The following is an 11698-nucleotide window of genomic DNA, read 5'->3' as shown; positions in this document are numbered from 1 at the left end:
CTACTTGTCTAGTTCCTCGTCTTCTCCGTCTGATTCGTCAGGCAAAACATCAATACGGTTATCCTTTACTTCGTCTGGAATAGGAGTCTCTGTGACTTTTACCGGGTTGTCAATGTCAACAGGGGGTGGAACAACATAAGCAGGCATGCCTTCAGGATTTATCTTATCGTCCTCGCTACCATCAGCCGTGATAAGACATCCTGTTTTCGCAAAGCTCATATAAAGCATACGAAGAAATTTCTCGTCTTTGGATGTTTTACGGTAAGCTTCACCGACCCAACGAGTTATCAAAATGCGACGATCTTTTGCCGACAGTTTCCGATCATCGTTGCCAAGCCAGAGTTCGATATTTTCATCATTTTCGAGCCAGATGTTTTGTTCTGTTTTAATATGTGATTTGAATGCTTTTCCTCGTCCGGCATCAACAGGTTGCCAAAAATGTGTCCCGTTGGGAACACCAAACCAGACAATACCTTCATGTTGTCGCACTTCATTCAAAAACTCATCACTGACTTGGGCTGTCAGGTTATCGTAGAACAAAACATACTCATCCAGGTTAGCGACAGCATTGGAGAGAGTGTTCTTCGCCCATTTTACGGAAAACGCTGTATCTGCCCATGCATTTGGTTGCCAGTACACATCTACATCAGTGTAATAGGCTAAAACTTCATCTTGACTAATCCTTTTCCCCTTACCTCTGAAAATCAACGCCGGCCTCACTATTCCTTCAGGATTGAAACATATTTGAAGGTTAGCTTGTCGCTTATCAAGCCCACTGCCAGGTTGAGCTACCCATACTCTATGGTCCCTTCGTTCCTTTCCCTTACTCATTGGAATTTCGTATGTTTGTTTGCTCTCGACTACAGGAGTAAAATTTGATCTACATTGATTCTTCTTTTGGTAGGAAACGCCCCCTTTTGAATGCCATTTCATCAAAATCGAGGTTTGCTTCTTTACGTCAGCTTGGCGCTTACGTTGAACACACAGCATGCGGATCTTATTTTTCCTTAAGAAATGAGTGACTATTGATTTTGGCAATCTGTCAGCATTCGGGCTTTGTTGTAGTTGAATTTGATTCGCTCGGACATACAACCACTCAAAATTCACTTTTAGCTCCTTTTTTCTTTCTTCGGAGAATTTGTCATAAAGTTTGTTAAACAAAGCTTTGTATTTGTCGCCTCTTCGGCATTTCCTGAATAACGCGTTTTTCTTGTTTTCGTTGTACTTGTTGTAGATTTCTTTTTCCTTTGATTTCCATCGTGTAATAATACTCTTATGAACGTTATACTTTTTTGCTACATCCCTACTTAACATACCATCGTTTGAGTCAATTAGCGCATCAACCTTTTCTTTTAACGTATAGCTCTTCCGTTTTTTCAGCAAATTTTGGTAATTCGTTAGCTTCAACATCAGTAACAAGCTTCTTTAAAACCGATTTCACAGTTTTTTCAATATTATCGTACTTGTTCTTTTCATCAATGATTTGTTCTGTTAAAAATCTTGTGTAATATATAACTAATAGGAAGGCTTGCAGCAGTTATTTTTTAAAAAAGATTACCTATCTTTGTTGCAACATTTTGAGTATATTGAGGATTTTACCAAATAATGTTCCGTTGGTGATTTTTGTTTTAAATGAGTTCTATAACTGAATGTTATTTGACCTTAATGAGAAACCCGAAATTAACAATGCATCCTAATCGAGAAAAACAGCTTTTAAAATTTTTCTTTGTTTAAAGATGCAGTAAAAATCTTAGTTCAATTGTTCGCGATATATCTATATATATATATATATCTATATATATATCTATATATATATATATATAGACACACACACACACACATATATTAGTAGAAAATCACTTTACAAAAAAAAAGTTTCATTTTACACTGTGTTTTATGAACAAATATTCATCAGAAATGAATGATCAAATTAATAAAAACTTCAATTTATACAAAAATTAAATTACAGGAAGTCGCAAATGTCTCAACCACTGTAAATTTTCACACATTTGTTGACACTATTATATAAAGAATTCTTTAGAAATGATTACTTATGCTTTTTTTTAAAAAATTTTTTTTAAAAAGGGTATTTAATGTAAATATTATTTGAACTAATTTATTTTTATGGTTTTTGCAGGAGAAACTTATTTTCGTGCCTACATTTTGAATTTAATTCCGACTTTTTGTTTTAAAGCATTCTTGATTTGCATAATTATTTCAAATTTTTCTTGATTTGCATGCGTAATTTCAAATTTTTCTTGTATACATAATATGCATTTTTTTGAAATATTGTTATATGCAGGCGCTGTTTTAAGGACGGACCAATTCAGTATAAAATCATCAATATTTTTTCTTTTAATTCCCGAATATATTTTTACAGCATGGTGTCTTTTGAATACTTATTATTTTTGAAAGATTGCTTATGATTGGCAAAACGTTTTTTCCATTCACCCTCTGTTATGCCAATATATTGTTTATCAGGTACATTCTTAGAGGAAACAACACATTTATATACCACATTTTATGATAAACAACTTCCACTTATTGGACAATTGTTTTTTTGTTTACAATTACAATTTTCTGTAGTTTTTTTGTTCAGGATTTCTTTTTTGTTTAACAAAGCATTATTGTAACCATTTATAATTCTTTCCATATTTTTGTGCAATTGTAGTTAACTTTAATTGTATTTCGGTTAAAAACTTTATGTACTTTATTAGAGGGCGGGAAATGCTTATCGATCAATTTTAAAAATACTCTTCCTATTTTAGTGGAAACCTTATTGCTATATAGGGGGTTGAACCAAATGACATTTCTAGTTCTATTTCGTTTTTTTGTGTTATTTTTTTCAGGTTCATATTTTAGTTTAAAATTTTCAAAACCATTTCTTTTTAGGGCATCTTAAAATATTTGTTTAGAAGAATTGAACACATTTTCATTAAAGGATTAATTGTAATCGGGATTTGGTTTACAATTTGGGGTGGATGATTTGAGTTAATATTAATATACAATAATTCGTCGTATGGTATTTTGAAAGGCTTATATGAATTTTCAGAGAGGTTAAATGTGATATCAACCCCCCATATAGCATTAATGTTTTCACTAACATAGAAAAAGTGTTTTTAAAATTGGTCGATAAACATATCCCGCCCTTTAAAAATAAGTTCAAATAATATTTACATTAAATACTTTTGTCAATACAAGTAGTCATACACTGATGACAAAAAAACAGAATAAACAAGCTAGTGCATAGATTGAAAGGCTATCAGTAAAGGTATTTGCTAATATTCGTACCTGTTAGCCATCAAACATAACTTTTATGCCTTTAATTTGTAACGTTGACTTATGTTGAGTGTATGGTTTCAAAACGTCTTTACATACATATTTATATATATATATATATACCCTATGCGCGCATCACTGATGATTTAGTAGTGATTCAATACTTATCGTAAGTGGTGATTAAGTACTCACTAAACGTTGATTTTATAAACTTTTTATCACTAGTGATTTAGAGGTGATATATTACTAGTAAATAAGTAGTGATTATCACCGCTGATTTAACACCGATATACTATTGATTTAGTAGTAATTCAATACTAATCATAAGCGGTGATTAAGCACTTCAACGTTGATTTTGTAAACTTTGTATCACCGAAATCGAGTGGTGATTTATCACTAGTAAATATGTAAAGATGATTACCGTTGATTTAACGCCAATGTACTCTTGATTTAGTTTAGATATTGTTAATAGTGATAAGGTACTTATTATACAGGGTGTATACTTAATTTCTGACCACGTATATCTCGGTTTAAGAATACGGTATTTCAACACATACCATTTTGTTATTGTCATATCAATTTAATTAGGCAAAGAATATATGTTAATAGTCAGTAATTAGTATTTTGTCCATTTCTTTCTATGCATTGGGTAATTCTCCTTGGCAGGCTTTCTATTAGGCGAAAACACTCTTTTTGCGTAATGGCAGCCCACTCCTGTTCAACACGTCTGATCAACTGTTCACGATTACGAGGTCGAGGATTGTGTAAAACACTGTCCTGGAGTCTTGACCAAATATGTTCGATGACATTTAAGTCGGGCGAGTTGCCAGGCCAGTCGGTCCACACTGCTGGAAAGTCTCTGTTGATCAACATTCATTGTCGCTCTTGCCGTGTGGCAAGTTGCTCCATCTTGCATCAGAATAACTTTATTTCTCACAGGAAAGATGGTCTTATCATCAGCTGCACGTTTGTACACAGGTAGAATAATATCACGGTAATATTTTCCATCAACAGTTTTATTTTGCTCAACAACAACCAGATCAGTTTTGCCATATCGAGAAATGCCGCCGGCTATCATAATCTTGAGACCGAATTTCGGACGTCGAACATAAGGTATTGACTCTGGTGTTGCTGTACGTACTCTTTGATTTTGACGGTTTGGAGCCGGATATAATTCAATTGGACTCTCATCAGTCCACCTATACGTGAGCTCGTTTCACTTTACCATCCGGTGAGTCATCTGCGAATCCCTCTTCTTGCAAACGAGTACAAAAATTTACGCGATCAGTGATGTTTATCTGCGACAACATGGGTTTCACTTTCTGTGTATAGGCATGCTTTCCCCATGTGGTCTTGCGCAAGTATTTACTGATAGCACTGTGTGAAATTGTTTTTCCTCTTTCTTTGTAACTGTCTGAAAAATTCAGTTTCTTAACTACAGTTCTCGTTCCAACTCCGACTTTGTCTTTGACCCACTTTCTGACCTTGGTTCTTTGTGAAAACTTTGTTGGCTTTCCAGGTCGCTGAGCATCTGTGACGTCACCTTCTTGTTTTCTTGCCCACTTCCTCACAATATTTCGAGAAACTTTACACTGTCTAGTGATTTCTTTAATGCTTAATCCTTGACTATATAAAACTTGAATTCGGTGACGAAGTAACTGTTTATCAGAACTCATTTTCAGAGTAAATTGCTAAAAAACACATGTTATATAATACATGTTAGTAACATATACATATAATACATTTAAATACACACAGAGTAATTAATGTAAATCATAAGCAGACACCAAGTATCACTGATAAAAATAAGGCAAATAAAAAAAAATGCTGATTAATTCTTCTAGCCGAAATGCTAAACATTAAAAAAGTGTAAACTTAATTTCTGACCCCGGTTTCGAAGAGTAGCAATACGTCATAAACAGTGAAGAAAAAATGTGTTATTAATTGGCAAACTAAGATCACATATTAAGGAGTAATAAGGACAATTTACTTAAAAATCGTGCTAAAACTATAGTCATAATGCCAAAGGCCGTGGAAGACAAGGAGAATGAAAATATTATTTTTATGTATGTTGGCAAAATGGCTTCCATAAACATTTTCTGAGGTCATATCCTATCTGAAGTGAGCGTTTTACGTGCAGAAAATTTAGTTACACTAAAAAAATAATACTATAGTATTTTTCGGGCTAAAGTAGCATTTAAGAGAGCAACTCAAAATCTTGTGTTTGTAACATATGGGGGGTCAGAAATTATGTACACCCTGTATATCATTTATGGTATATTTAATTAATATTGATAAATAACTATTTGAACGCCAAATTCTAGTGTTTGCAGGGATTGCAATAATTAACATATTTAAAAATAATCATTCAAAATCCTTATTTTGTTTTTAATAAAACTACAGTTAGTCTTCTGAAATTTTATTTCTGAAATAATACAAACATAATGCAAAAGAATTATATAATTATTATATAACTATAATTAGAAGTAATTTCATAACGTTTAATTGTAACTATCTCTTTTAAAACTGTAGAGTTAATTATTTAGTAATCATAATCTTTTACATTTTCATGCTGACTCCTGACTACATCTAAAAAAAAAGAAAATTGAACATTGATAAAATTTAGAAAGAAATATTTTAGCAATATTTTTTTATCAGAGTATGATGATGCATCATTAACAAATTTAAAAAAAATAATAGAAGGCATAAATCAATTTTTAAAAATAAAATAATGTAAACAACAAAAGTTAAAAGATATTGTTAATTTATAAAGTTACTAAACAGCAGTTAAAAAATATTTTTATTAATAATTTTTTTTTTATATAAAGTTTTTTTTTATATAAAGTTTTATTCGCATATTCGAGTCCCCAGCTTGTCGCAACCACTCTTCAATAAAACTGTGGAGTTGAATATCTTTGGTGTCAGCATGCTGACTACTAACTGCTTCTAAATAAAAAAAGATACAGAACTTTAAAATATGAAATTGAAATATCTTTGCATATTTGAAACGTGACTTAGTCACATTTAAGAAAATATGTGTAAACTTGTTCCTTTGTATATATATACCTATAATGGCTGAATAAATATTTTTGAATTCCGTGCAAAAATTAAATTTCTAGGCAGTACCGGTTTTTGATTTTTGGAATAAGTTTAAACTCATTCCACACCTCTACTGTGAATTCCTGCATCTATCGTTGTTTACTTTTCACTATTTGGTTCAATACTACTGCAACAAAAAAAAACAGTGAATATTACCTACCTGTAACAAACTAACAGCAATACAATACGATATTACTAATTAAGATTGTATGCATTGAAATTTTAAAAAATATCTTTAGCTCGAACTAGATTTTTAACTGACTAATACAGTGTTATAAATTATGGTTTCAAATAATAACAAAACTGATAAATTATACTAGTGAACATACCAGCTGCAAATATATACTTTTGTCTTCTAATTTACTTTCTAACTTCCCCAAATCCTCAACATTGTCAATAGTAATTAAGACCTTATCTAGTATTAACCTTATCTACCCCTGTATGCTGCAGAACTGAAAACTTTTCTATAGGATCTCTTTGGGTTTGCTTAATACCAGATAAATCTTTTTTTATATTTTAAAATTTTTATTACATTTTTCTGGAAAACTAAAAATTAAGAAATTTTAAGTTAAAAATTAAAGTCAACATATAGATATCTTTCAAGTAAATAATATTTTGATTTTATTTAATATGAATAATAAGAGTAAATAAAAATAAGAGGATTTAAAAACTAGTTTAAACAACACAACAATAAATAAATTTTTAGCCTAATACTGAAGCATATATTCAAAGCAAGTGTTGAGCTTTATTTTCTCAAATTACTCTTAAAAATGCTTTTTGTAATAAATTAATAAAGTTCACTATATAACAGTAAACAAATGAATGAGTTATTTCTTATATATATATATATATATATATATATATATATATATATATATATATATATATATATATATATATATATATATATATATATATATATATATATTAGGATGGGTCAAACGCCCCTTAATTTTAAAAATCAAAAGGCACTTTTTTCCATGTGCTGTGGGTGTACTCTAGGATCAATAAAAAACAAAATTTAACTTATTTACACAAATTTTAGACCCTGCTCAACGGGCTCGGAGGTTAAATTTTTGCCCCACAAGTCATATTTTGAGTAGTTAAACCTCCTTAATTATTATTTTTATTTTTGTTTTTTTTTGTTTAAGTGAATAGGGACATTTGTGTGATCAATTAAAACAATAATTCAGCAAAATAGAGACTATTAGGACAGCTTTAGGTGTTGTTTTGTAAGTTTTTTATGTTAAAACTTTGACCTGGTTTCTCAAAAGAACCCGGTTTCTACGTAATATTAGATTTAATAGCTAGCTATCGACAGGAGAAGAAATATACAACTAGGGATAGTTTTCTTATTGTGTTATGCATAGTTATGCACATATGTGGGTTTAGAAAGCTTTTTTTTTAGCATATTTATAAATAAAAATTAAAATTTCAAAAAAAAAAATTTTTAAATCATGTTTTAAAAATAATTTTTTTTATCCATTAATTTGACATAAATTTATGACTTGACATAAATTTATGAAATTAGATAACTTTTTACAATTTAACAATCATATAATCATAATAATCTTAATATATATAATAATCATAATATACATAAAAATCATAATATATAATCATAACAATGTAATAATTACATAACACATGTTAAATAATTTTTGACAACTTGTCTTTAGTATTGACTGAAAATTTTTGTCTGTGACTTGAAATTGAAAGCATCAAACTTTGCTTTAATTCCTCATCCTGGCACATGTGTGTAATGTCTTGAATAAGCTTTACTACTCTCTCAGCACAATCATTTACTACAGTTAACTTTTCTATGAAGTTTTTTAGGACTCGATATTCTGAAAAATTATCCAATCTCTAAAATAAAATATATACAAGCATTTATAAATATTTTAAATGGTAAAAAATTTAATAAAATTCAATCAATTAAGAAAAAAACTTACTTGAGCTAACTTGCATCCATTCTGTTTCTACTGCAGATAGATTTAGCTGTTGAATTAAAATCCAACTTTGAGGTCCAACCAGTTCTTATAACTCTGGAATTTTAGTTATGTTAATGTTTGGAAAGGTGGTTTTCCCAATATTAATCTTTAGAGTATAAAAGTATAAGTCTTTAGTCTATTAAAGTATAAGCCTTTAGTCTATTAGAGTATAATCTTTAGGTTTAGAGTATAAAAATAATTTTTTGGCAATTTTTTCTCTTATGTTATTTCTAGCGTTTCATCGCATATAGCAAGTACAACATTTCGTTCTGTAAGAAACCATAAATGATTTTTTAAACATTTAATTGCTGCAGTTGAAATTGTTTTATTAAATTATCCATACTTGATCATGTCCCTGATTGCACATAAATCTAAGCAAGGAGAAGAGGCTGCCAATGGTGCTTTCAAAAACCATCTTGCATGAAATAGCCTAGTAAATAGCCTCAACAACTTGATGAACTGTTGCTATTTCTTCTGCATTAATTATATCAAATTGTTGCAAATTAAATGTAAGCAGTTCTATTGTCATGTAGTAGATAGCTTTTGATAAAAAATCTTGCATGATGAAAAGCTATAGGTTTACGAAACTTAAAATTTGCTAGTTTATCACTGCCTAGCCAAACCAGAGCAAGTTCTGCCAAATGCTTGTAGTCACCACGTAGAAAATTGTCTGTGAACAAGGAACATTCAAGATAAATTTTGGTTTCAAAAGCCTTCAAAAAATGTAATTCAAATTTGTTAATATGATTTTTTTAATTTAGAAAAAAGAAATATACAAATCTCTACCTTTTCTTCTAAAAATGTTCCTTTTCGCTTGCTCCATTCAAACCTGTTACGGTTGTTCAAATTAATGTGCAGCTTTATAGTTTCCCAGAAATTTTTAATTTTTTTGAAAAGATTATCAACTGGTCTGTTTGAAACTATCCCAGAAACTGCAAGCACTGTATGCTAGATAATGACAAGTAAGAAAATAAAAAAGCAATTTGAACAGAAATAGAACTAAAGCATTTTAAAATAAACAATAAATAGTATGGTTCTAACCTTAACATGGAGCTCATACATGTAATGTCTGCAAGCAAACCATATTAACGGTCTGGACATCCATTTTTCCAGCAATACACATGCACCCTGCATCCAGCCTTAATTTGATTCATTGATTTGAAGAGAAAAAATTAAAAAGTATAATGAAAATTATAAAAACAATAAATTAAAAAAGTATCATCTATTATTTTATTAGGTGCACAAATTCTTCTCACCTGTATTTGAAGATGTAGTGTCAAAACATACACTATGTATTAAATCCCAGAGATTCCAAGATTCCAATATTTCCTTAATAGCTTTGGCTTGTGTTATTCCACGACTAACTGTTATAGAAAGTACCCCAATAAGTTGTTCTTTATCAATACTAGGACTTGAAATGACTAGTGCTAAGCGCTCAACATTTCTATTTTCACCATAAAAATACTCTTTTACTAATTTTGTATCAAAATGAATACAAAGTAGTTTACCCTGGGCTATTCGAATGAAATTTTCCTTTATTTTTAAACCATTATCACTAATTGCATCATTTGAATGGACCTTTGCTGACTTAAGAGAAATATCAAAGTCCTTTAGGTTTCTACCAGCTGAGTTTTCGAGGAGAAAATTTGACCTTTGAGCCCATTGAGCAGGGTCTAAAAATTGTGTAAATGAGTTAAATTATACTTTTAATTGATTAATCAAAGAGCACACCCACGGCACACGGAAAACAGTGCCTTTCGATGTTCGAAAATAAGGGGCGTTTGACCCACCCAATATATATACATATATATACACACACATATATATATATATATATATATATATATATATATATATATATATATATATATATATATATATATATATATATATATATATATATATATACTAATAACTAGATTTCTAGGTTATTTAGAAAAGGAATTTTCTTGTTACAAACATTTTGAATCTAGATCTTTCATAATGCTCTGGTTAATATAATATAATATCAGATATTACATTATATATAAAATAAAAATGTCCCAGAGCTTTATAAAAAATCCAGTGTCAAAAACTTTGTACCAAGGAAATGCCTAAATAAATACCTCGAAATCTAGTTATTAGTTTAATTAATTGTTTTGTATGAAAGCCTAAAAATTTTAAGTTAAAGTTCAACTATACCATATTGCGATACAGTGGGTGTACTATCTATGTCATCCAAAGATTTACTGCTGCAACCTGCAATAAAAAAACATTGTTTATTTTTATACACAAATTTTATAAGAATTTAATATCCAACATATATAAAGAATAAAAACTGTACTATTGCTTGTGTTATGCTGCAGTAGATAAGATTGAGAAGATGGTACTTTAGTTAGAGATTTTGGATCAATCTCCAAATCAATTTTTTGCCTCTTTTTAGTAATCAAATTCAAATTTGAAAGCACTTCAAAAAAAAAAAAAACTTAAATTTAATTATAGAAAACTACACTTTAAAATATCTGTAAAAAGAAACTTCTTAAAACATATCTGATATACCTTAGATGTATATTGTAAAGTGTTACAAAGATCTTTGTTAGCATAACAAATAATACTCATTGATCTTACTAAATATTATTTGCTAAACCAAAGTCTTAAAAACTAGTCTCAAAGAAAAAAAATGTATGCACCAGTATTGAAAATATAATTAAAAAAAAGTTTCTAAATATAAATTTTTAAATATAGATAAAATAAAGAACATTTTTGTAGTGATGGTGGAAGTAACGGAAACTTTTTGATTATTGTCTCTTGCTCCTCATCACTGCTGCACGCCAATTTAGGCCTTTTGGTTGATTTGAAGCAACATCATTATCTATAATAAACAATACACCTGTTGTTTTTTTTGCTGATACGTCAAAAAAAATTTGCAGTATAATACCAAACTAAATAAAGTAAATTAACTTAAATAACCCAAATCATCAGAATCACTCATAAAATGTGGTAAAACTGTTCGACATTTTCGCTTGGAAAGATTATCATTATCTGTATCTTCGTTCGTATCAATGGCTGAGGGGACAAGCTCGCATTCAGAAAAGCTGCCTAAAATAAAAAAATGAAACATGAAAATACAAGTGCTATAAAATATAGATAATTGTTGCATAAAAGTTGAATATGACTTAAACTTACTTCCAATTCCATATTTCTTTAACAAAATAAACCTGAACCAGCCTTTTTTTGGTAATTACCTGTTTAAATTTAATAGCTTCACATTATGAACTGGAGGCCAGCACACCCAAAAGCTATCCATTTCTTTTTTCTATCCAATTTGAAAGAGTTGTTCCATATTCAAT

General features: G+C 29.6%; 1 protein-coding gene across 1 annotated transcript; it reads right to left on the bottom strand.

Moving 5' to 3' along the window:
* LOC136086894 (uncharacterized) lies at positions 1–1410 on the bottom strand. Its single transcript, XM_065809392.1, has one exon. It carries the CDS (start codon positions 1408–1410, stop codon positions 1–3), a length of 1410 nt encoding a protein of 469 aa, XP_065665464.1.
* Between the last annotated feature and the right edge of the window lie 10288 nt (positions 1411–11698).

The sequence above is a fragment of the Hydra vulgaris genome, chromosome 11 (genome assembly GCF_038396675.1).
Source record: "Hydra vulgaris chromosome 11, alternate assembly HydraT2T_AEP".
NCBI classification, from domain to species: Eukaryota; Metazoa; Cnidaria; class Hydrozoa; order Anthoathecata; family Hydridae; genus Hydra; species Hydra vulgaris.
The sequence above is the reverse complement of the archived record's forward strand: the minus strand, read 5'-3'. Positions and strand labels throughout refer to the sequence as shown.